Source organism: Babylonia areolata, chromosome 16, assembly GCF_041734735.1.
Source record: "Babylonia areolata isolate BAREFJ2019XMU chromosome 16, ASM4173473v1, whole genome shotgun sequence".
NCBI lineage: Eukaryota > Metazoa > Mollusca > Gastropoda > Neogastropoda > Buccinidae > Babylonia > Babylonia areolata.
The window spans coordinates 30,529,502-30,557,080 of NC_134891.1; the positions used below are offsets into that span (position 1 = coordinate 30,529,502).

Below are 27,579 nucleotides of genomic sequence, written 5' to 3' on the forward strand. Positions count from 1 at the left end.
ATAGCTGCCCAGAAGAATGTCATAGCTGCCCAGAAGAATGTCATAGCTGCCCAGAAGAACGTCCTGCTACAGGTGAGAACCGATGTCTTCAGAAGTGTCATAGCTGCCCAGAAGAATGTCATAGCTGCCCAGAAGAATGTCATAGCTGCCCAGAAGAACGTCCTGCTACAGGTGAGAACCGATGTCTTCAGAAGTGTCATAGCTGCCCAGAAGAATGTCATAGCTGCCCAGAAGAATGTCCTGCTACAGGAGAGAACCGATGTCTTCAGAAGTGTCATAGCTGCCCAGAAGAATGTCATAGCTGCCCAGAAGAATGTCATAGCTGCCCAGAAGAATGTCCTGCTACAGGAGAGAACCGATGTCTTCAGAAGTGTCATAGCTGCCCAGACACCCACGACGGAGGGCGAGCAAGGTTTGTTCTTTGTTGAGTCTGGGTGTGCTCACACTGGGACGTTTCGTAATTACCTGCTTCTTTCTTTGTGCAATTGTTACCTACTTCTTTGTGCAATTGTTACCTACTCCTTTGTTTGTGCAATTGTTACCTACTTCTTTGTGCAATTGTTACCTACTCCTTTGTTTGTGCAATTGTTACCTGCTTCTTTGTTTGTGCAATTGTTACCTGCTTCTTTGTTCGTGCAATTGTTACCTGCTTCTTTGTTTGTGCAATTGTTACCTGCTTCTTTGTGCAATTGTTACCTGCTTCTTTGTTTGTGCAATTGTTACCTGCTTCTTTGTTCGTGCAATTGTTACCTGCTTCTTTGTTTGTGCAATTGTTACCTACTTCCTTGTTTGTGCAATTGTTACCTGCTTCTTTGTGCAATTTTCAGTGGATACGAAATATGGTTTATAGACAAAGTCATATTTGACATAAAAATAATAATAACATCCATGGAAGTGGCATTAAAACGACACGAGTTAACTACTGGGCCAAAACCATGGGTGTTGTTCACCTGTACAGGTAGGTGTGACACACTGGGTGTGGGTGACTGTTCACCTGTACAGGTAGGTGTGACACACTGGGTGTGGGTGACTGTTCACCTGTACAGGTAGGTGTGACACACTGGGTGTGGGTGACTTCACCTGTACAGGTAGGTGTGACACACTGGTTGTGGGTGACTGTTCACCTGTACAGGTAGGTGTGACACACTGGGTGTGGGTGACTGTTCATCTGTACAGGTAGGTGTGACACACTGGGTGTGGGTGACTTCATCTGTACAGGTAGGTGTGACACACTGGGTGTGGGTGACTGTTCACCTGTACAGGTAGGTGTGACACACTGGGTGTGGGTGACTGTTCATCTGTACAGGTAGGTGTGACAGACTGGGTGTGGGTGACTGTTCATCTGTACAGGTAGGTGTGACACACTGGGTGTGGGTGACTGTTCACCTTTACAGGTAGGTGTGACACACTGGGTGTGGGTGACTGTTCATCTGTACAGGTAGGTGTGACACACTGGGTGTGGGTGACTGTTCACCTGTACAGGTGGGTGTGACACACTGGGTGTGGGTGACTGTTCACCTGTACAGGTAGGTGTGACACACTGGGTGTGGGTGACTGTTCACCTGTACAGGTGGGTGTGACAGACTGGGTGTGGGTGACTGTTCACCTGTACAGGTAGGTGTGACACACTGGGTGTGGGTGACTGTTCACCTGTACAGGTAGGTGTGACAGACTGGGTGTGGGTGACTTCACCTGTACAGGTAGGTGTGACACACTAGGTGTGGGTGACTGTTCACCTGTACAGGTAGGTGTGACAGACTGGGTGTGGGTGACTGTTCACCTGTACAGGTAGGTGTGACAGACTGGGTGTGGGTGACTGTTCACCTGTACAGGTAGGTGTGACACACTGGGTGTGGGTGACTGTTCACCTGTACAGGTAGGTGTGACACACTGGGTGTGGGTGACTGTTCACCTGTACAGGTAGGTGTGACACACTGGGTGTGGGTGACTGTTCACCTGTACAGGTGGGTGTGACACACTGGGTGTGGGTGACTGTTCATCTGTACAGGTAGGTGTGACACACTAGGTGTGGGTGACTGTTCACCTGTACAGGTGGGTGTGACACACTGGGTGTGGGTGACTGTTCACCTGTACAGGTAGGTGTGACACACTGGGTGTGGGTGACTTTTCACCTGTACAGGTGGGTGTGACACACTGGGTGTGGGTGACTGTTCACCTGTACAGGTAGGTGTGACACACTGGGTGTGGGTGACTGTTCACCTGTACAAGTGGGTGTGACACACTGGGTGTGGGTGACTGTTCACCTGTACAGGTAGGTGTGACACACTAGGTGTGGGTGACTGTTCACCTGTACAGGTAGGTGTGACACACTGGGTGTGGGTGACTGTTCACCTGTACAGGTAGGTGTGACACACTGGGTGTGGGTGACTGTTCACCTGTACAGGTAGGTGTGACACACTAGGTGTGGGTGACTGTTCACCTGTACAGGTAGGTGTGACACACTAGGTGTGGGTGACTGTTCACCTGTACAGGTGGGTGTGACACACTGGGTGTGGGTGAATGTTCACCTGTACAGGTAGGTGTGACACACTGGGTGTGGGTGACTGTTCACCTGTACAGGTAGGTGTGACACACTAGGTGTGGGTGACTGTTCACCTGTACAGGTGGGTGTGACACACTGGGTGTGGGTGACTGTTCACCTGTACAGGTAGGTGTGACACACTGGTTGTGGGTGACTGTTCACCTGTACAGGTAGGTGTGACACACTGGGTGTGGGTGACTGTTCACCTGTACAGGTAGGTGTGACACACTGGGTGTGGGTGACTGTTCACCTGTACAGGTGGGTGTGACACACTAGGTGTGGGTGACTGTTCACCTGTACAGGTAGGTGTGACACACTGGGTGTGGGTGACTGTTCACCTGTACAGGTAGGTGTGACACACTGGGTGTGGGTGACTGTTCACCTGTACAGGTAGGTGTGACACACTGGGTGTGGGTGACTGTTCACCTGTACAAGTGGGTGTGACACACTAGGTGTGGGTGACTGTTCACCTGTACAGGTAGGTGTGACACACTGGGTGTGGGTGACTGTTCACCTGTACAGGTAGGTGTGACACACTGGGTGTGGGTGACTGTTCACCTGTACAGGTAGGTGTGACACACTAGGTGTGGGTGACTGTTCACCTGTACAGGTGGGTGTGACACACTGGGTGTGGGTGACTGTTCACCTGTACAGGTAGGTGTGACACACTAGGTGTGGGTGACTGTTCACCTGTACAGGTGGGTGTGACACACTGGGTGTGGGTGACTGTTCACCTGTACAGGTAGGTGTGACACACTGGGTGTGGGTGACTGTTCACCTGTACAGGTAGGTGTGACACACTGGGTGTGGGTGACTGTTCACCTGTACAGGTAGGTGTGACACACTGGGTGTGGGTGACTGTTCACCTGTACAGGTAGGTGTGACACACTGGGTGTGGGTGACTGTTCACCTGTACAGGTAGGTGTGACACACTAGGTGTGGGTGACTGTTCACCTGTACAGGTAGGTGTGACACACTGGGTGTGGGTGACTGTTCACCTGTACAGGTGGGTGTGACACACTGGGTGTGGGTGACTGTTCACCTGTACAGGTAGGTGTGACACACTGGGTGTGGGTGACTGTTCACCTGTACAGGTGGGTGTGACACACTAGGTGTGGGTGACTGTTCACCTGTACAGGTGGGTGTGACACACTGGGTGTGGGTGACTGTTCACCTGTACAGGTAGGTGTGACACACTGGTTGTGGGTGACTGTTCACCTGTACAGGTAGGTGTGACACACTGGGTGTGGGTGACTGTTCACCTGTACAGGTAGGTGTGACACACTGGGTGTGGGTGACTGTTCACCTGTACAGGTGGGTGTGACACACTAGGTGTGGGTGACTGTTCACCTGTACAGGTAGGTGTGACACACTGGGTGTGGGTGACTGTTCACCTGTACAGGTAGGTGTGACACACTGGGTGTGGGTGACTGTTCACCTGTACAGGTAGGTGTGACACACTGGGTGTGGGTGACTGTTCACCTGTACAAGTGGGTGTGACACACTAGGTGTGGGTGACTGTTCACCTGTACAGGTAGGTGTGACACACTGGGTGTGGGTGACTGTTCACCTGTACAGGTAGGTGTGACACACTGGGTGTGGGTGACTGTTCACCTGTACAGGTAGGTGTGACACACTAGGTGTGGGTGACTGTTCACCTGTACAGGTGGGTGTGACACACTGGGTGTGGGTGACTGTTCACCTGTACAGGTAGGTGTGACACACTAGGTGTGGGTGACTGTTCACCTGTACAGGTGGGTGTGACACACTGGGTGTGGGTGACTGTTCACCTGTACAGGTAGGTGTGACACACTGGGTGTGGGTGACTGTTCACCTGTACAGGTGGGTGTGACACACTGGGTGTGGGTGACTGTTCACCTGTACAGGTAGGTGTGACACACTGGGTGTGGGTGACTGTTCACCTGTACAGGTAGGTGTGACACACTAGGTGTGGGTGACTGTTCACCTGTACAGGTGGGTGTGACACACTGGGTGTGGGTGACTGTTCACCTGTACAGGTAGGTGTGACACACTGGGTGTGGGTGACTGTTCACCTGTACAGGTAGGTGTGACACACTGGGTGTGGGTGACTGTTCACCTGTACAGGTAGGTGTGACACACTGGGTGTGGGTGACTGTTCACCTGTACAGGTAGGTGTGACACACTGGGTGTGGGTGACTGTTCGCCTGTACAGGTAGGTGTGACACACTAGGTGTGGGTGACTGTTCGCCTGTACAGGTGGGTGTGACACACTGGGTGTGGGTGACTGTTCACCTGTACAGGTAGGTGTGACACACTGGGTGTGGGTGACTGTTCACCTGTACAGGTAGGTGTGACACACTGGGTGTGGGTGACTGTTCACCTGTACAGGTAGGTGTGACACACTGGGTGTGGGTGACTGTTCACCTGTACAGGTAGGTGTGACACACTAGGTGTGGGTGACTGTTCACCTGTACAGGTAGGTGTGACACACTAGGTGTGGGTGACTGTTCACCTGTACAGGTGGGTGTGACACACTGGGTGTGGGTGACTGTTCACCTGTACAGGTAGGTGTGACACACTAGGTGTGGGTGACTGTTCACCTGTACAGGTGGGTGTGACACACTGGGTGTGGGTGACTGTTCACCTGTACAGGTAGGTGTGACACACTGGTTGTGGGTGACTGTTCACCTGTACAGGTAGGTGTGACACACTGGGTGTGGGTGACTGTTCACCTGTACAGGTAGGTGTGACACACTGGGTGTGGGTGACTGTTCACCTGTACAGGTGGGTGTGACACACTAGGTGTGGGTGACTGTTCACCTGTACAGGTAGGTGTGACACACTGGGTGTGGGTGACTGTTCACCTGTACAGGTAGGTGTGACACACTGGGTGTGGGTGACTGTTCACCTGTACAGGTAGGTGTGACACACTGGGTGTGGGTGACTGTTCACCTGTACAAGTGGGTGTGACACACTAGGTGTGGGTGACTGTTCACCTGTACAGGTAGGTGTGACACACTGGGTGTGGGTGACTGTTCACCTGTACAGGTAGGTGTGACACACTGGGTGTGGGTGACTGTTCACCTGTACAAGTGGGTGTGACACACTAGGTGTGGGTGACTGTTCACCTGTACAGGTAGGTGTGACACACTGGGTGTGGGTGACTGTTCACCTGTACAGGTAGGTGTGACACACTGGGTGTGGGTGACTGTTCACCTGTACAGGTAGGTGTGACACACTGGGTGTGGGTGACTGTTCACCTGTACAGGTAGGTGTGACACACTAGGTGTGGGTGACTGTTCACCTGTACAGGTGGGTGTGACACACTGGGTGTGGGTGACTGTTCACCTGTACAGGTGGGTGTGACACACTGGGTGTGGGTGACTGTTCACCTGTACAGGTGGGTGTGACACACTGGGTGTGGGTGACTGTTCACCTGTACAGGTGGGTGTGACACACTGGGTGTGGGTGACTGTTCATCTGTACAGGTGGGTGTGACACACTGGGTGTGGGTGACTGTTCACCTGTACAGGTGGGTGTGACACACTGGGTGTGGGTGACTGTTCACCTGTACAGGTAGGTGTGACACACTGGGTGTGGGTGACTGTTCACCTGTACAGGTGGGTGTGACACACTGGGTGTGGGTGACTGTTCACCTGTACAGGTAGGTGTGACACACTGGGTATGTTGTCAGGACTGCAGCGTGCACATTCTCTCTTTGCTTTTCTTATGTCTGTGGATACACGTGCGTGTGAGTGAGTGAGTGATTGAATGAATGAGTGAGTGCCTGAGTGAGTGTGAGTGACTGAGTGTGGAACGGTGTGAAACGAAACGGGATATTTTTATCTATTTTTTTACGAGGGAAGTGGAAAAAGCAAAACTGCTTTTTTAAAGTACTACTATAGCCCCCCTCCCTTTCCCCCGCAATCCCCCCCCCCCCCCCCCCACCAAAAAAAAAAAAAAAAAGAAACAAAAGAAAGAAAAGAAACACACACACACACACACACACACACACACAGGACTCTCTCTCTCTCACTCTCTCTCTCTCTCTCTCTCACAGATAACAGTCGTATCACGACGGACGGTATGTGCTGTACTGACAGTGTGTGACGTGTTGGTGAACACACACACGCGCACGCACGCACACACATACACACACAGGACTCACACACACACACAGATAACAGTCATATCAGGACGGACGACAACAGGGAAATGACAACCTAATGCCGACACACAGGTTGGTGTTGGTGTCCCTTCCTGGCCCACATCCCGCGCCTTGCCTCGTGTCTGAAGCACAGACATGATATTATATATAGTGATGTAGATGTGTATCTCAGTGGTCTGAAGGTATCCGCTGTCAGCTTTCCGTTCGGGCTGGCTGCTTCCGTCCACAAGCTGCGTCTGTGTCCTCTGTGTGTGTGTGTGTGTGTTCTGTGTCTATGTATGTGTGTGTCCTCTGTGTGTGTGTGTGTTCTGTGTCTATGTGTGTGTCCTCTGTGTGTGTGTGTGTGTGTGTGTGTGTGTTCTGTGTCTATGTATGTGTGTGTCCTCTGTGTGTGTGTGTGTGTTCTGTGTCTATGTATGTGTCCTCTGTGTGTGTGTGTGTGTGTGTGTGTGTGTGTGTGTGTGTGTCTTTCTTTTCTTTCTTTTTCTTCTTTTTTTTTGTGGGGGGTAAGGGGGGGGGGGGCTTTATAGTACTTTAAAAAAGCAGTTTTGCTTATTCCACTTCCCTCGTGAAAAAGAAATAAAAATATCCCGTTTCGTCCACAAGCTGCGTCTGTGTCACAGGATTTGAAACAGTCCTGTTTCGGTGTGAGCGTCTGCGTGCAAACCAGGAAGATAAACGTTGCACAGTCACCCACTTCGTGCAACATTCTGTGTGCTGTGTGAGCTTTTTGAAGGGTGGTGTGTGCTGTAGTGACAGTGTGTGACGTGTTGGTGAACACACAGACAGCGGTGGAGCTGTTTGAAGGACGTTCTGTGCTGTACTGACAGTGTGTGACGTGTTGGTGAACACACAGACAGCTGTGAGCTGTTTGAAGGACGTTCTGTGCTGTACTGACAGTGTGTGACGTGTTGGTGAACACACAGACAGCTGTGGAGCTGTTTGAAGGACGTTCTGTGCTGTAGTGACAGTGTGTGACGTGTTGGTGAACACACAGACAGCTGTGAGCTGTTTGAAGGACGTTCTGTGCTGTAGTGACAGTGTGTGACGTGTTGGTGAACACACAGACAGCTGTGAGCTGTTTGAAGGACGTTATGTGCTGTAGTGACAGTGTGTGACGTGTTGGTGAACACACAGACAGCTGTGAGCTGTTTGAAGGGTGGTATGTGCTGTACTGACAGTGTGTGACGTGTTGGTGAACACACAGACAGCGGTGGAGATGTTTGAAGGACGTTCACCAACATCCACTAGTATGTTAGATTGCAAGCCATTTGTTCACAAAATATGAGTATTTTGCCATTAAACATATCACAGAGAGCATTGAAAATTAGGGCAGCATCATGGAGTAATAGTTTTACAGCAACATCCACAACCCCGAGAACTAGTGTAACGTCAAGGTGTAACATTCATCTGACATCACCCACAATCCCCAGAACCAGTGACGTCAAGGTGTAGCATTCATCTGACATCACCCACAATCCCGAGAACCAGTGACGTCAAGGTGTAGCATTCATCTGACATCATCCACAATCCCGAGAACCAGTGACGTCAAGGTGTAACATTTATCTGACATCACCCACAATCCCCAGAACCAGTGACGTCAAGGTGTAACATTCATCTGACATCACCCACAATCCCCAGAACCAGTGACGTCAAGGTGTAACATTCATCTGACATCACCCACAATCCCCAGAACCAGTGACGTCAAGGTGTAACATTCATCTGACATCATCCACAATCCCCAGAACCAGTGACGTCAAGGTGTAACATTTATCTGACATCACCCACAATCCGCAGAACCAGTGACGTCAAGGTGTAACATTCATCTGACATCACCCACAATCCCCAGAACCAGTGACGTCAAGGTGTAACATTCATCTGACATCACCCACAATCCCCAGAACCAGTGACGTCAACATATAACATTTATCTGACATCACCCACAATCCCCAGAACCAGTGACGTCAACATATAACATTCATCTGACATCACCCACAATCCCCAGAACCAGTGACGTCAAGGTGTAACATTCATCTGACGTCACCCACAATCCCCAGAACCAGTGACGTCAAGGTGTAACATTCATCTGACATCACCCACAATCCCCAGAGCCAGTGACGTCAAGGTGTAACATTCATCTGACATCACCCAGAATCCCCAGAACCAGTGACGTCAACATATAACATTCATCTGACATCACCCACAATCCCCAGAACAGTGACGTCAAGGTGTAACATTTATCTGACATCACCCACAATCCCCAGAACCAGTGACGTCAAGGTGTAACATTCATCTGACATCACCCACAATCCCCAGAACAGTGACGTCAAGGTGTAACATTTATCTGACATCACCCAGAATCCCCAGAGCCAGTGACGTCAAGGTGTAACATTCATCTGACATCACCCACAATCCCCAGAACAGTGACGTCAAGGTGACAGGTAAAGATGGGAGACGTCCCGAGGGGTAAGGACAGACCCGCTCCGCCACCAAAGCCAAAGGTCATTCCTGATGAGCTGGTTAGAATGGTGCAACAGATGCAAAAAGATATGCAACAGATGCAAAGAGAACAGAAAGCTTTGCAGGACGAAAACAAGCAGTTGTCAACCGACTTTCAAACCCTGCACGTGAACTACACTGAGGACAGAGCGGTGAACTCCAAACTCAAGGACCAAGTCGCACATCTTAAACAAGAACTGACTGAATTCAAGTTATACCTTTCAACATTTCAGAAGCAGGAACACAGAATGGTTCTAGAAGCACAGAAAACCATCAGAGAGAATCAGGTCAGTTTAAAGACTGAGATGGACAGCATCAGAGGTGTTCAGCTGACACACCAGTCAGCCTTCAGTCAGTCAGATGCACTCCAACAAAAAGTGGCCAAACTCCAGACGGACTGCAAGCAGCTTGCAGGAAAGCAGGACAACATGAAGGCTGACATTGCACACCTGCAGATGGAACACATTGATGTGGCCCAACACCGCCAGCTGCAACAGGACATGGACTCCCTGACGTCAGAGATGGACTTTGTGAAGTCTGGCATGCAGCAGCTGAAGACGTCACTGCAACAGAACAAGGACAACGTGACGTCACTGCAACAGAACAAGGATACACTGACTGCTGAAGTGAACAACGTTAAAGCAGATCTTGTACAGATGATGACGTCACTGCAACAGAACAAGGACACACTGACTGCTGAAGTGGACAACGTTAAAACAGATCTTGTACAGATGATGATGTCACTGCAACAGAACAAGGACACACTGACTGCTGAAGTGGACAACGTTAAAACAGATCTTGTACAGATGATGACGTCACTGCAACAGAACAAGGACACACTGACTGCTGAAGTGGACAACGTTAAAACAGATCTTGTACAGATGATGACGTCACTGCAACAGAACAAGGACACACTGACTGCTGAAGTGGACAACGTTAAAACAGATCTTGTACAGATGAAGATGTCACTGCAACAGAACAAGGACACGACGTCACTGCAACAGGACATGACGTCACTGCAACTGAACAAGGACACGACGTCACTGCAACAGGACATGACGTCACTGCAACAGGACATGACGTCACTGCAACTGAACAAGGACACGCTGATGTCTGATGTGGACACACTGAAAACGTCAGTGACGAAGGCAAACTCAGCCATTACAGCATTGGAGACGCGACTGGGTGAGTTTTTTCCAGGCTGTTGAAGAGAATATTACGTTTGTCTGTTGGTCTGATTGATTCACCCCCAGGCCCGCCACGTACCTCTGTCTGTCTGTCTGTCTCTCTGTGTCTCTGTCTCTTTCTGTCTCTCTGTCTCTTTCTGTCTGTCTGTCTGTCCTTCTCTCTTGTCTGTCTGTCTGTCTCTCCCTCTCTCTCTATATATATATGTACATATATATAGACATCTCTCTCTCTCTCTCTGTATATATATATATATATATATATATATATATATATATATATATATATATATATATATATATATATACATATATGTGAAAACGAGAAAAGACTGGGGGGTTTTCACACACACACACACATGCATATATATATATATACATACAGTTTATGAATAGAAGTTCACGTTTTTAAAACTTGTTGATGTTATAGATAAACAGACAGACAGAAAGAAAGAATGAATGAATGAATGTTCTTTAACATTCTACTTTGAGGGAAGTAGAATAAGCAAGGACATGCTTTTTTCATCCGGCCCTCAGGGCAAAGAAATTCGACAAACAAAGAAAACAAAATACGAAATACAATACTCTACTACTACTACAACAACAACACCTACTACAACTAAGTAAATAAGATAGAATAAATGACAATAAAAAGAGAGAAAGAACAAAATAATGTCAAAGCAAGAAAGACAAATACAAATACTAAAACGGACACTTCACACACACCAACAGGTACACTTGCATATGCATAAATATGTATAACCATCCCTATTCATGATAAGAACAACAGCAAGAATACCAATAGTATTAATAACAATAATAGTGCAAGGTATTTTATTTAACATTACCTGTTTAAGTAGATGGCATTGTCACTGAGGTTGACTTACATTATTCATATATTTTCAATTTTATCAAGCAAATAGTTGGGGTTTTTTAAAGAGCTTCTGAAGTTACTGGTTATCTGGTTTAAAAAGGAAGGCAGATTATTCCAGTACGAACCACCACTGTATGAAAGGCTTGACTTAAAGAGATCAATTCTTGGAAGAGGTATTGTACATTTATGAAAGTGTCTATTGCTGTTTCTTGGAAAGTTATCTACAATACCAGGAGGAGCTGCTCCAGTAACTACTTTGTGCATAAACAGAGCCTTGTTGTATTCTGGTCTTAGATACAGTGGAAGAATGTTCAATCATTTATAATCAGCAGTGGTTAATGAGCTGGATTTTAAAAGAACTAGTTTAAGAGCACGTTTATACAATCTGTTTTAGGGTTTTAGACTGTTTGCACTAGCTGAATCCCATACTGTCGAGGCATAATCTACAATAATTGATTGGATATGTGCTTGAAAGAACTTTTTACGAGCATGGATATTAAGAAAATGTTTAATTTTAGATAGTTGAAATACTTTTTGAGATATTCTTTTACACAGATAAGCAACATGATCAGACCAAGACAGATTATCATCAATGATGCTACCTAGTACCTTATGCGATCTTACTTCCTCAGTTTTACTTCCAGAGAGAGAAATAGAAAATAAGTCTGTTGAACTGTTTTGACGTTTTTGTCTGGTTGCTGTACACATACATTTAGTTTTCGTTGCATTAAGACACATATGATCAATGTCAGTCCATCTGGCTATTTGCTTTCTTGTAATTTTGATGTCAATACGTTTATGGATGAATGATTGAAATAAACTGAATTATCGTCTGCAAATAAATCACAAACCATTGTTAAATAAAGAAGCAGATCGTTAATATAATAGAGAGAATAATAAAGGACCAAGGATAGACCCTTGTGGTACACCATATCTCACTGTCTTTTAATCTGATTTAGAATCATTAATACCAACTAGCTGTTTTCTGTTTGATAGAAATGATGTAATGAGCTGAATTGTGTCTTGAGATAGTCTATATATCACTGATTTCTTTAACAGGAGAGAATGATTAATGACATCAAAGGCTTTTTGAAAAACCCACAAAAACTATTCCTGTTAGTTCATTATTAATAATATTCAAAAGCCATTTATCGACCATTTGTGTCAGTGCTGTGTGGCAGGAATGGTTTTCACTGAAACCAGATTGCTTGGGGGTGAATCAGATTAAATTTATATTAATGGGAAAGTATGTGTTTTTAATGTGCTTTTCTAATGGTTTTGATAAAATTGTAAGAATTGATACTGGTCTGTAATTTGAGGGATTTGACTGGTCACCTGATTTAAATAATGGAATGACTCTAGCTTGTTTAAACATAATGGAAAATAATTCTTGTCAAGACAGACAGACAGACAGACAGATAGATAGGTAGGCAGACAAACAGACAGACAGACAGATAGATAGATAGATAGATAGATAGATATACATAATTCTATACAATTATTATAGTGTGTCAGGTTATGGTTGGGTTGTGGCATCCCCAAGCCACAATACACTAATAATAATAATAATAACTATTATTATTATATTTATATAGCGCTGAATCTTGCGCAGAGACAAAGCAAAGTGCTTTCGCACACGCATGCATAACTCTAAAACTGGAAAAAAAACTGAAGACAAGGAAGAAGCAGGGAAGGGAGGCTATTTTGGGAAGAGGTGGGTTTTAAGGCCAGACTTGAAAGAGCTGAGTGCAGAGACCTGACGAAGAGAAAGAGGAAGTTCATTCCAACTGCAAGGTCCAGAGACAGAGAAGGAACGGCTGCTAACAGTCGAGTGTTTGAATCTTGGTATGCGTAAACAGAGTGGATCCGAAGCCGATCGTAGAGAACGAGATGGAGTGTAGAGGTGAAGGCAGCCACAGAGATAGGAACGGGCAGATTTGTGAATACATTTATAACATAGAGTGCTGATCTTGTACTTTATTCTGTGTGAGACAGGTAGCCAGTGGAGATGTTGCAAAAGAGGAGTGATGTGCTCAGGTCTTTTCTTTCTGAGGACGAGTCGGGCAGCAGAGTTCTGTATACGCTGAAGGGACTGAATGGATGAAGCAGGCAAACCAGACAATTGAGTTACAGTAGTCAAGGCGCGAGAGAATGAGAGAAATGACAAGTCTAGATGTTGCGTCAGTGGACAGATATTTCCCGACGGAACTGATGCGCCGCACAGGATTGACATGTCTGACTGATAAATTTTTGATGGACAGTGTGTTGTCAAGGACAACGCCGAGGTTCCTGACTGAACTGGAAAGAGGGATGGATGTACTGCCAAGTTTGATTGTGTCAGTTATGATGGAAGAGAGTTTTTGCTTAGTTCCTATAATCATTGTTTCCGTTTTGTCCGCGTTCAACTGTAGCTTATTTAGAGTCATCCAGTATTGTATGTCCAGGAAGCAGTTGGATGCTTCTTGCAAGAGCGACAACAATTTTTCAGGATTATCACTCTTCTGGAGTTGAGTATCATCAGCATAAGAATGATGAATGACATTGTGGTGGTTGATAATTTCAACGAGAGGAGCAGTGTACAGTGTGAAGAGAACTGGGCCTAAAACAGATCCCTTTGGGACTCTATGTTCGATTTTAACGGGTTCAGACTGGAAATTATCAACAATGACAGACTGGGATCTATCAGTGAGATAAGATTTGAACCAGCTGAGAACAGTGCCGTTGATACCAAACGTAAAATGAAGACGGGAAAGAAGGATTGAATGGTCTATCGTGTCAAAGGCGGCTGACAAGTCGAGAAGAGTTAGAAGGGAGATCTATCCTGAGTCAGACGCTAGCAACAGATTATTCAGAATGTGGAGGAGAGTGGTTTCGGCGCTGTTGTCAGCGCGATAGGCAGACTGAAATGGGTGGATGAGATTGTTGAAACAAAGGTGGTTGTTGAGCTGCTTCAGGACAGCTTTTTCAAGGAGTTTGGACATGAATGGAAGATTAGAAACTGGTCGATAGTTTTTCAAAATATTTGCGTCAAGGTTGGGTTTCTTCAGAAGAGGCCGGACGATTTCAGTTTTGAAAGTGGATGGAAACGTTCCAGTGAGAAGGGATGAGTTGACAATATTGGTGATTGTGGGGAGAAGCTGTGAGACACACTGGGAAAAGACAGAGGCTGGTATAGGATCAAGTTCACAGGATTTTATTGTCATTTCTTTCAGGATTTCATGGACTTCTGTTTCAGTTAATGGATTAAAGGAATGGAGAGGAGTGCCGTTGAACTGAGGACCAGGATGAGCAGGTTGGAAAGACATTTGGTCTCAGATGGTACGAATATTTTGGACTTTGTCGAAAAGAAAGAGGAGAAGACATTGGGTGGGAAGTTCAGATAAAGTGTAGGCAGAAGGAAGAGGGGTCTTTTTTGCAGTACCGAGAAGCTGCAGCTGTTTCCTTGCTTTTAGCAAACTAGGAAAAAACTATCATGGCTTGACCATTTACTTACAGTTACCCGGTTGCGTCAGCTGAGGACAAATATCAACACAGCTGAGCTTGTGCTCAACATTAGATTTCCTTCCCTAACGCGGGATACATAAACGCTAACTTTTCATTGAATACATTTCATTGCAGTGCACATTATGACTAGATCACTGTGTGAAAGCTGAGAGTCAGGGCAATGTCACAGTAATAGCACCAGTGTGTGAAACAACACATAATCATTATATGTAACACAAACAATTGCAAAATAATGTAAAAGGCAAGGTTCAATACAACACTTTTAACGGGCTAACCTGTAAACTTAATTAAAGTATTTCCGATAACCCCCAGAAACAAAACCTGAACACAACTGAACACCGCCGCGCAACTGGAGGAATGTTTTTAGCAGACGATTATTTCTTGCTCTGCGTGAAGCCTGACAAACGTTGCATCACTGACCTGACACGGCACTGGCCAATCAGTGAACTGTGGCTGGCGTTGTCTGCCTAACTTTAACCCACTGGGCACCAGCGTCACTGACCTGACACGGCACTGGCCAATCAGTGAACTGTGGCTGGCGTTGTCTTCCTAACTTTAATCCACTGGGCACCAGCGTCACTGACCTGACACGGCACTGGCCAATCAGTGAACTGTGGCTGGCGTTGTCTGCCTAACTTTAACCCACTGGGCACCAGCGTCACTGACCTGACACGGAACTGGCCAATCATAGTGAACTGTGGCTGGCATTGTCTGCCTAACTTTAACCCACTGGGTACCGGCGTCACTGACCTGACACGGCATTGGCCAATCATAGTGAACTGTGGCTGACGTTGTCTGCCTAACTTTAACCCACTGGGTACCAGCGTCACTGACCTGACATGGCATTGGCCAATCATAGTGAACTGTGGCTGGCGTTGTCTGCCTAACTTTAACCCACTGGGCACCAGCATCACTGAAATCACTGGCCCCTCTCAATTCTCAGGTTTAAGTCGGGATACACAGATAGAAGGCAATGAATGTCTTATTACTTATTTTACTACACTAAAATATTTCCTGGCTGAAAGACCCTAGTATTTTTAGCTTAACTCAGTCCCTCAAAACATTTCGGGTCTACTCTATCAGGTGACAAAAGCTAGCACTTGACTATAAATTGTACTTTCAAAGCTAACTAATTTTACTTTTCAATCATTCATCTCATTAGTATTACAACAGCCGGCATTTGATTCACTTTAATCAGGAATCACAATGATAATATTGGTGTAAATAAACTATAAGTCAAATCTCTGGGTATGTAGATGGCTTTCCCTGTCAACTGAAACTTCTCTACAATGGAACATTCCCGAACTGTGTTTCAATATAACAGCTACAAGCGTTCCACTAACCAGTGAATTATAAACATATTCAAAAATAAACAAGTTAACTTACTTCCGTCAGGGTCCCGAGCCATTGATTCTGATCTGGACACACTGGTTTATGTAAGAGAGAGAGAGAGAGAGAGAGAGAGAGAATAACTGGCTTTCCTAAGGAAGACAGAGCAGGGCCGAAAAAAAAGAAAAGAAAAAAAACAAAAAAACAAAAGAAGAACGTACTGCGTCATCTTAACGATCATGGCTACAAGGTTCTGATATGGCCAGACCACCTTGGGGCCTAATGCAGTAATAATAGTGCATCTCAGGAACAGCCCATAGCAACTACAGTCAAACAGAAATCCTTTAATGTCCAACATCATTCTGTGGCTGAGGAGCATCTGCCTAAATCAGAAACACAGTCTAACACATCATGATAATACACGTAATTATTCTAAGGCAATTATCGGTCAAACGGCGCAATAAACATCCTAGCACAATGGGTATTTACAGGGAATTTCTGCAGCTGACTGTGTGTGCGACACGGTGGATGTGTGCTTGAGAGCAGTATCTCGGAAAATGACCGGCAGACGCTTACAGTTTTCAGTTCAATTTCGAATCGAATAGCCTTACGCCACAGGAGTTACCTCCTCATGTCAAAGGTTGGACACTGTCACTGCAGTGAAACTGTTGTCTGCTTTACGACATGTGCTGTGAGTTGAACTACAGTTTGTAGCCAGCTGAGCACTTGGCTATATATATATATATATATATATATATATATATATATATGAACACGGGACTAGTGTTGAGGAACCGTGGACGGCCTTCAGAGACGCTGTCTACACCACTGCCCTCAAACATCTCGGACCAGCAACCCGAAGAAACCAAGACGAGTTTGGTGAGAATGATGAAGAAATGCTGACACTACTAACAGAGAAACATCAAACATGTTCAGAGCGCATCAAAACAACCCCACGTCACAAGCCAAGAAAGATGCCCTTGCTGACGCAAAAAGAAAGGTGCAGAAGAAACTTCGCGAGATGCAGGACAGCTGGTTCAGCAAGAAGGTGAATGAAATCCAGGGCTACGCAGACTGCCATGACACAAAACGCTTCTACGATGCGCTTAAGGCTGTATATGGACCCCAGTCCTCCGGCTCCTCACCCTTCCTCAACGCAGATGGGACGCAGCTGCTGACAGAGAAGAAGCAGATTCTGAAGCAGTGGGCTGAGCACTTCAGCGACGTACCCAACCGTCCTGCCAACATCAACGACGAGGCCATTGCTCGCCTACCCCAGGTAGACATCAACGAGAACCTCGACACCCTCCCCACAGAAGATGAAGTCAGGAAGGCAGTGAAGCAACTCTCCTGTGGCAAAGTGCCAGGATCCGATGCAATCCCTGCGGATGTATACAAAACAGGAGGCCCTGCCATGATGCAAAAGCTGACTGAACTCTTCCAGTCCATGTGGAACGAGGGACAGATCCTACAACAGCTGGAAGATGTCAGCGTTGTCCACATTTACAAGAGGAAAGACAACCACCAGTCTTGCGACATCCACTGAGGCATCTCCCTTTTGTCCATTGCTGGGAAGATTCTGGCCCATGTCCTGCTCAACTGCCTTCTCCGACATCTTGAGCAATGTATCCTCCCAGAAAGCCAGTGCTACTCCGTGCTGAACATGGGATTGCTGACATGATTTCTGCTGCGCGCCATCTCCAGGAAAAATACCAGGAGCAACACAGTGCCTCTTCATGACCTTTGTCGATCTGACCAAGGCTTTCGATACGGTCAGCAGAGAAGGCTTGTGGAAGATCATGGAGAAGTTTGGCTGCCCCAGCAAGTTCACCAAAATCGTCCGGCAGTTCCACGACGGCACGGCATGATGGTGCAAATTCTGAATGACGGAGACGAGTCAGAGGCCTTCCCAGTGACAAACAGCGTCAAACAAGGCTGCGTTCTTGCCCCCACTCTGTTCAGTATGACATTCTCTGCTATGCTGACAGAGGTCTTCCGTTATTGCGAAGAAGGAATCCACGTCAGGTACAGGACTGACGGGAGATTGTTCAACGTCAGGTGCCTGCAGGCTGTTACAACGCTGAAAGAGACTGTCATCAGAGACTTCTTGTTTGCTGATGACTGCGTACTCAACGCCAGCACAGAGCAGAAGATGCAGTGTGAAATGGACTGCTTCTCACAAGCCTGCGACATTTTTGGTCTTACCAACAGCACCAAAAAGACCGAAGTTATGTACCAGCCTGCCCCAAAAAAGTCACACCATGAGCTGTGCATCACAGTGAAGGGGCAGAACCTCCAGGCAATTGACAACTTCACCTACCTGGGCAGCACGCTCTTTCGCAGTGAAAATAGATGCCGAGGTCAACATCAGGATCGCCAAAGCCAGCTCCGCCTTTGGAAGACTCCGTGAGAACGTCTGGGAGTGGAGAGGACTCAGCACTACCACCAAGCTGAAGGTCTACTGTGCAGTGGTCCTTACCACCCTCCTTTACGCCAGCGAGACCTGGACTGTCTACAGCAGACACGCCAAACAGCTCAAACGCTTCCACCTGAGCTGTCTCCGCAGACTCCTCCATATCAGGTGGTAGGACAAAGTTCCCGACACGGAAGTCCTGGAACGAGCTGGCCTCTGCAGCGTCTACACCCTCCTGCAGAATGCCCATTCCAGGTGGGCTGGACATGCGGTCAGAAGTCCTGGAACGAGCTGGCCTCTGCAGTGTCTACCGTGACCCTCCTGCAGAATGCCCAAGCCAGGTGGGCTGGACGTGTGGTCAGAAATCCAGACAGTTGACTGCCTAGCAGCTGCTGTACGGAGAACTGTGTCAGGGCAAGCGTTCAGTCGGAGGGCAGAAAAAACGCTACAAAGACTGCCACAAAGCGTCCTTCAAAGACCTGGGCATCGATATCAAAACTTGGGAGACACTTGCTCTGGACAGTCCAGCTTGGCGAAGCACAGGAGCACGTGCAGCTGAAGCAGGCGCATTACCGAGGCGCAGCGAAAGCGTGCTGTGCGCAAGGCCCGAGCTGCATCCACTGCCACAAAAGCACCCATTCACCTGTGCCCCACATGTGGGCGAGCCTTCGGGGCCCGGACTGGCCTGATCAGTCACCTCTAGACCCACAGCCACCGATCTTCCATCTGACTTTTGAAGCCATGGTCATCTTCGAATCAGGACGAACAACATATTATTCTATACTATGCTGTGCTGTGCTGTGCTGTGCTGTGCTGTGCTGTGCTGTGCTATGCTGTGCTGTGCTGTGCTGTACTATGCTGTGCTGTGCTGTGCTGCACCAAAAAAGTGCCTGACAGTGCCCGCGCCCCGTGTTGCAGGTCAAGGCAGACGGCTGTTCCATGCCTGGGGGGTGAACAAGGCCACCACACGGTCGAGGGGCGGCATCATGAAGTTCAAGACCGTGGGCATCAACGAGGGTGGTCACTACAACGCGGACACCGGCACGTTCACCACGCCCCGTGCCGGCCTTTACTGCTTCACAGCCACTGTGGCCAGCAGCAAGGCGGGTCGGACGGTGTGTGGCTACATCATGGCCTACCACGTGCAGTTTTGTGCCTCGGTCCAGGGCGGAGAGCGGGGACACACGTGCACGTGGGTGGTGTGGCTGGGGGCGGGGCAGGAGGTCTGGCTTCACGCCGACAGCCCCGCCAATGAGTACAATGACGAGCGGGACTTGATGCTGCCGCGCTGCGAGTTCAGTGGTGCCCTGCTGCTGCCTGCACCTTGACAGTGTCTTCATGAGAGAGAGAGAGAGAGAGGGAGGGACAGGGGGAGAGAGAGACAGTGGTGCCTTGCTGCTGCCTGCACCTTGACAGTGTCGTCATGAGAGAGAGGGAGAGGGAGGGAGAGGGGGGAGAAAGAGAGACAGTGGTGCCTTGCTGCTGCCTGCACCTTGACAGTGTCGTCATGAGAGAGAGAGAGGGAGGGACAGGGGGAGAGAGAGAGGAGAGAGAGACAGTGGTGCCCTGCTGCTGCCTGCACCTTGACAGTGTCGTCATGAGAGAGAGAGAGAGAGGGAGGGAGGGAGAGGGGGGAGAGAGACAGTGGTGTCTTGCTGCTGCCTGCACCTTGACAGTGTCGTCATGAGAGAGGGGGAGGGAGGGAGAGAGAGAGACAGTGGTGTCTTGCTGCTGCCTGCACCTTGACATGAGCATGGTATCAGTTTAAATGCATAGGAAAAATGAACAAAATGAAAGAAACAAACACACACAACACACACCGCACTACAGACCAGAATGGGGGATGGAGGGTGAGGGAGGTTCTCAGTCAACCATACACATTTGACAAACAGTATCATTAAAATGAACGATTTACATACACACTATGGCAAAAGGTGGGACAGGCAATGTTTTTTAAGGTGGTTGGGCAATGGTGTTGTTTGTTTCTTGGAAGTTCCATGGGGTGGTGCCTGAGTAAACCAGACTGGATTTGAACAATTCTTGGAATTGGGATATGGACTTTGGGGGGGTTCCTCGATAAATTTACAGAAAATTGTCTATCAATGTTGGTGGTGCATTACCTGTCATAATCTTTTGCATCACGATTCCTTTATTGTACTATAATATACGGATTAGTGGGAGAATATTCGCTTGTTTATAGTCTGAGTCTAAAAGGGAAGTCTTTTTAAGGAGCACCAGCTTGGGCCCCGTTTATGAAGATTCAGTAATGGCTTCATGGTGTTCGCACTTGTGGTGTCCTATAGTGTTGATGCATAATCTATTGTAGACTACATATATGCTTGAAAAAATAATTTCCGTGAGTGAAGGTCAAGGAAATGTTCGATTTTGGATAGTTGATGGGTTTTTTGGGCTGTCTTTTTGCAAAGGGAATTTTATGTGAGGATTCCAAGTGAGATTGTTGTCGATTATGATCCCCAGAACTTTATGATTACTGACCTGTTCATTATGTTCACCTTTGATCTGGATGGGAAGAAAATTATGTATAGTGTTTTGCCTCTTTTGTCTGGTTGTGATTGACATGCATTTTGTTTTTTGTGGGTGAAGAGACATGTGGTTTAGTTCGGTCCATCTAATGAGGTCATCATACTTTCTTGTAAGTCTTTTGCGAGAGCGTTAATGTCAGTATGAGAAGTGTGGATTGTTGAATCATCCGCAAAAAGTTCGCAAACGAATTTCATATGGAGCGGCAGGTCGTTTATATATATTGAGAATAATAAAGGGCCTAGAACAGACCCCTGAGGGATGCCATAATCAAGTGTTGTTGGTGCGGAGACTGATGTACTCATGAGAGAGAGAGAACGAACGAACGAACGAACGAACGAAGTTTTTTATTGAGGGAAGTGGAATAAGCATACATGTGCTTTTTTTCATCCAGCCCTCAGGGCAAATGGAAATTGGATATGAATCAAAACATCCACAAAGTAGCAAAGAGATGAAGAAATAAAGACATGACATTCACATTCACATTTAAACATGCACATCTACATAATAAACATGTACATTTACATAATCATGGTACAAACATCATCATGTCATGAAGGAAAAAGATCAAACCATCCCCCCTTAAAAAAACAAAAAAACAAACAAAACAAAAAAACAGCCCCTCCCAAGCCTCCCGCCCCCCCCCCCCCCCCCAAAAAAAAAAAAAAAAAAAAAAAAATTCAGGACACTGATTGTGGTTGTATATCATTAAGTAGTGCGATAGCGGTTAGACATACAATTAAACTATATATGCGTATTCAATAAGATAAAGTCAATTTAAGTATGACTGTTGACATATTTGTCCATAAGGTGTGTATGGTAATGTTTTTTGAATTCTTGAATGCTTTTCTGAACATTAAGATTGGATGAAATATTGTTCCATAAACAGTCTCCTGAATAAATGAGACTGGATTTAAACAGATCTACTCTTGGAATGGGGATCTTAATCTTGTTGGTCTGGCGGACTAGCGTGGTGGGAAATCTATCTCTCAAAGATGGAGCATAATTAGACATGATTTTAAAAATAAAAACTGCTTTGTTGTATTCAAGTTTAAGCTTTAGGGGAAGAATATCTAAATGTCTGTAGTCGTCAGCAGTCAGTGATGAAGATTTCAGAAGGATTAATTTAAGAGCTCGTCTATGCAGACTTAGTAAAGGTTTTAGTATATTATCGCTAGCTGAATCCCAGAGTGTTGACGCATAGTTAATATGTGATTCAATATAAGCAAAAAAGAATAATTTTCTACAATGCAAATCAAGAAAATGTTTAATTCTGGAAAGCTGATAAATCTTTTTGGATAGGGTTTTGCATAATGACATAATATGACTGGACCAAGATAAGTTGTTATCAATGGTGACTCCAAGAATTTTATGATTATCAACTTCTTCTATTGGATGACCATTAATGGAAAAGGGTGGAAGGTTGTGTGAAAAATTTTGGCGTTTCTGTCTGGTGGTGAGTATGAGACATTTCGTTTTTTTTGGATGGAGACGCATGTGATTTAAATTGGACCATCTAACTATATCATTAATGCTTTGTTGCAGAGCATAGTACACTTTGTCTATTGTAGTGTGATTTGTATGTATTGTTGTATCGTCTGCAAACATCTCACATAATGCATTAATAAATAGAGGCAAATCATTTATATAAACAGAAAACAATATTGGACCAAGAATTGAACCTTGAGGAACTCCGTAATAGATAGACTGTAAAGAGGATTGAGATTCATTCATAGATACAATTTGTCTTCTGTCTGATAGAAATGAAGATATGAGGTCAAGTGTATTTCCAGAAAAGCCATATAATTTTAGTTTTTTTCAAAAGAAGAGTGTGGTCTATCACATCGAATGCCTTCATAAAATCCACCATGAGAACACCAGTAATTTCATTATTGTTTATATTTGTGAGCCATTGTTCGACTAAGTTAGTGAGTGCTGTATGACAGGAGTGCTTGGACCTGAAACCAGACTGATTTGGATGAAATAATTTGTAGTGATTGAAATGATTAAGGATATGTTTGTTAATGTGTTTTTCTAAAGGTTTTGACAATATTGATAAGATTGAAATTGGTCTGTAATTGGAAGGGTCTGTACGGTCTCCTGACTTAAAAATGGGTACTACTTTCGCGACTTTAAAAGATTTAGGAATTATCTTTTTTGTGATACATTGGTTATAGACATAAGTAAGTGTTTCGGCAATTATAGGAGCAGAGAGTTTTAATATCTTTCCATCTATACCATCAATACCTTTCGAACCTGTTTGCTTTAAGTGGGAAAGAGCATAGTAAACTTCATGTACAGCCATAAGAGGGATATCAAGGTGTGATGAAATATTTTTAGTGTTACAAAAGGTTTCGAGAATATCAAGTGAATTAAGGGATGACATGTTTGTTCCTACTGTTGAGTTAGCTACATTACAAAAATGTGTATTTAGGTTATCTGCTGATATGTCGTTAGTTGTTGTGGATTGCGTGATATTATGTTTATTATTTAACTGATTTATGGCTTTCCAAATCAATTTATTATTGGATTTTGTGGAAATAAGTTCTTGAAAATAATTCTTTTTTTCTGAACGTTTCAAAGCATTTACAAGATTACGTTGTTTTCTGAATTCATCTTTCTTACCTTCTGAGAGAGACGAGTCTCTTTCCTTAATCTTATCATCAATGGTTTTAGTCATCCATGGCTGTTTAGGATAGCTTTTGACACGTTTTGTTATGAATGGAGCATGTTTATCATATACATTAAGAAAATTGTGATACCAAACCTCCAGTGCTTCTTCAGGATTAGAGAACTGATAAACAGCTGACATATTGGAATGTATCAAGTTCTGTAGAAATAAATCCTTATCAAATTGTCTAAAATCTCTATGGCAAACGGTTTTATGTCTATTTGCAGGAATTTTTACACCTCGTTTGGACCATGTGAAACATATAGGGGAATGGTCACTGCAGCCAAACGTTGGGGAACATACTTCTGTTATGGAGTTTGTAGATGAAGCGTATATATGATCTATAAGTGTTTTTGACGTTGCAGTAACTCTCGTAGGTATGTCAATTAACTGCGTTAGGTGAAATGATTCATAAAGTTTTGTCCAGTGTTTGTTTGATTTGAGTACGTCAATATTAAAGTCACCTAATAGTATTATTTCACTTGAAGACAAAGAAGCTTCTTCCATCATCAACATAAACTTGTCTATCCAATCTACATGTTCAGCTGGATTTCTATAGATAAAGCCGAGAAGGATAGGTTTTGATTTCTTAAAGCGTATTTCGATCCATACAGATTCAACTTGATAATTTTCGAGTGATTCAATTCGTTTAAAGTTAATGTTTTGTTGAACATATACTACAAGGCCTGTTTCTCTAGAACATTTCGGATCATTACGAATAATACAATAGCCTGGTAGTAGTAAATCAGAGTCTTGTATATGGTCTGTTAGTCTTGATTCAGCAAATCCGAATATGTGAAACTGTTTTCCGGAGTTTGAAAGGACATGGGATACATCAGCGAGTTTGTTGATGATATGATTAATATTCAGAAAACCTACTTTAAAACCATCGGATATTGTCAAGTGTTGAGTGTTTTAGTCATGGAACAGAAAAAGTGAATGCAACAGCATCAAAGATGACTGTTAATGTTATGATACAATGGTACAATGGAAAGGAGAAAAAAAGACACAAGAAGTACCAAAGGGCACCTCCAAAAGTACACAGTGTGCAATATACTTAACCACTGATTAAACAACCTATCAAATAACAAGTCACATAAAATATAGTCGAATACACCAAGTAATTAGGTCAATTATATATCCAAGTTTACACCGTCATCAAATAAGAAGTCACATAGAATACAATTCAAATATAGCAAGTAATAAGGTCAATAATATTTACTGCGTCCTCACAACTCACGTAATTTGCGCTGAATATAGTTTTGGTCCGGCAAACTATGACAACCTCATGAGCATTATGAGATCACGAGTGTGTCCGCAACACACAAACACACACACACACACACACACACACACACACACACACACACACACACACGCATGAACGTTCACGAGAATGTGCACTTACCGCACCCACGCACTTGCTGCACGAGCGTGTGAACATTCGCAGAACTATACATATCACACGCATGATTCACATAACTGTACATGTACATTTGTATACCGGAATGCTATTAATATATAAATATATGAATATATTATATGTAGAGAGAGAGAGAGAGAGAGAGAGAGAGAGAGCTGTGAATGTGTTGTGTTGCATGTTGCGTGCATGTTATGTTATCTTATGTTGGGTTCGGTTGGGTTGGGTTGAGATGGGTTGGGTTGGTGCTGTGCTGTCCTGTCCTGTATTGTCTAACAGGGTGCTGTGCTGTACTGTACTGTCTAACAGGGTGCTGTCCTGTACTGTCTAACAGGGTGCTGTACTGTACTGTACTGTCTAACAGGGTGCTGTGCTGTACTGTACTGTCTAACAGGGTGCTGTCCTGTACTGTCTAACAAGGTGCTGTGCTGCACTGTCTAACAGGGTGCTGTGCTGCACTGTCTAACAGGGTGCTGTGCTGTCCTGTACTGTCTAACAGGGTGCTGTACTGTACTGTCTAACAGGGTGCTGTGCTGTCTAACAGGGTGCTGTCCTGTAATGTCTAACAGGGTGCTGTACTGTACTGTCTAACAGGGTGCTGTGCTGTGCTGCACTAACAGGGTACTGTACTGTGCTGTCTAACAGGGTGCTGTCCTGTACTGTCTAACAGGGTGCTGTCCTGTACTGTCTAACAGGGTGCTGTGTTGTACTGTACTGTCTAACAGGGTGCTGTACTGTGTTGTACTAACAGGGTGCTGTACTGTACTGTCTAACAGGGGTGCTGTGCTTTACTGTCTAACATGTGTCTGTAGTGTGCTGTACTGTCTAACAGGGTACTGTACTGTGCTGTCTAACAGGGTGCTGTACTGTGCTGTCTAACAGGGTGCTGTACTGTACTGTCTAACCGGGCGCTGTGCTGTCTAACAGGGTGCTGTGCTGTACTGTACTGTCTAACAGGGTGCTGTGCTGTACTGTCTAACAGGGTGCTGTGCTGTACTGTCTAACAGGGTGCTGTGCTGTACTGTACTGTCTAACAGGGTGCTGTACTGTACTGTCTAACAGGGTGCTGTGCTGTACTGTACTGTCTAACAGGGTGCTGTGCTGTACTGTACTGTCTAACAGGGTGCTGTGCTGTACTGTACTGTCTAACAGGGTGCTGTGCTGTACTGTACTGTCTAACAGGGTGCTGTACTGTGCTGTCTAACAAGGTGCTGTACTGTACTGTCTAACAGGGTGCTGTACTGTGCTGTCTAACAAGGTGCTGTGCTGTACTGTACTGTCTAACAGGGTGCTGTACTGTACTGTCTAACAGGGTGCTGTACTGTGCTGTCTAACAAGGTGCTGTGCTGTACTGTACTGTCTAACAGGGTGCTGTACTGTACTTACTGTCTAACAGGGTGCTGTACTGTACTGTACTGTCTAACAGGGTGCTGTGCTGTGCTGTACTGTCTAACAGGGTGCTGTACTGCACTGTCTAAGAGGGTGCTGTACTGTATTGTACTGTCTAACAGGGTGCTGTGCTGTACTGTACTGTCTAACAGGGTGCTGTGCTGTACTGTACTGTCTAACAGGGCGCTGTACTGTACTGTCTAACAGGGTGTTGTACTGTGCTGTCTAACAGGGTGCTGTGCTGTGCTGTCTAAGAGGGTGCTGTGCTGTGCTGTACTGTACTGTCTAACAGGGTGCTGTGCTGTGCTGTCTTACAAGGTGCTGTGCTGTACTGTCTAACAGGGTGCTGTGCTGTACTGCAGTGTCTAACAGGGTGCTGTGCTGTGCTGTCTAGCAGGGTGCTGTACTGTACTTACTGTCTAACAGGGTGCTGTACTGCACTTACTGTCTAACAGGGTGCTGTACTGTACTGTCTAACAGGGTGCTGTATTGTACTATCTAACAGGGTGCTGTACTGTACTGTACTGTCTAACAGGGTGCTGTACTGTACTAACAGGGTGCTGTACTGTACTAACAGGGTGCTGTGCTGTACTGTCTAACAGGGTGCTGTACTGCGCTATCTAACAGGGTGCTGTATTGTACTAACAGGGTGCTGTACTGTACTAACAGGGTGCTGTGCTGTACTGTCTAACAGGGTGCTGTACTGTCTAACAGGGTGCTGTACTGTACTAACAGGGTGCTGTACTGTACTATCTAACAGGGTGCTGTACTGTACTAACAGGGTGCTGTACTGTACTAACAGGGTGCTGTACTGTCTAACAGGGTGCTGTACTGTACTAACAGGGTGCTGTACTGTACTAACAGGGTGCTGTACTGTACTATCTAACAGGGTGTTGTACTGTACTGTCTAACAGGGTGCTGTACAGTACACGTCCATGGTTCTGTTCTCAGCATGTTGCCACCCAGATCCTGTTTTACCATTTGGCAAATCGGTAATGTCCTGTGTCCTGTACTGTGTGACTCAGGAACCGATGTTACAGAAATGCTGGTTTCAGGTGTTTGG

General features: G+C 45.7%; 1 protein-coding gene across 3 annotated transcripts; it reads left to right on the top strand.

Moving 5' to 3' along the window:
- Nucleotides 1-6,650: 6,650 nt before the first annotated feature.
- Nucleotides 6,651-21,586, top strand: LOC143291319 (uncharacterized). Of its 3 annotated transcripts, none has more exons than XM_076601181.1 (3): nt 6,651-6,764; nt 9,112-10,376; nt 19,414-21,586. In XM_076601181.1, the coding sequence occupies exons 2-3, from the start codon at nt 9,140-9,142 to the stop codon at nt 19,821-19,823; spliced, it is 1,647 nt and encodes a 548-aa protein (XP_076457296.1). In that variant the 5' UTR covers nt 6,651-6,764; nt 9,112-9,139; the 3' UTR covers nt 19,824-21,586. The 3 variants fall into 3 exon arrangements, with proteins under 3 accessions (XP_076457296.1, XP_076457295.1, XP_076457294.1); XM_076601180.1 differs by lacking the exon at nt 6,651-6,764 and adding an exon at nt 7,235-7,942 and having other exon boundaries at nt 9,051-10,376; XM_076601179.1 differs by lacking the exon at nt 6,651-6,764 and having other exon boundaries at nt 7,235-10,376.
- The last annotated feature ends 5,993 nt before the right edge of the window (nt 21,587-27,579 follow it).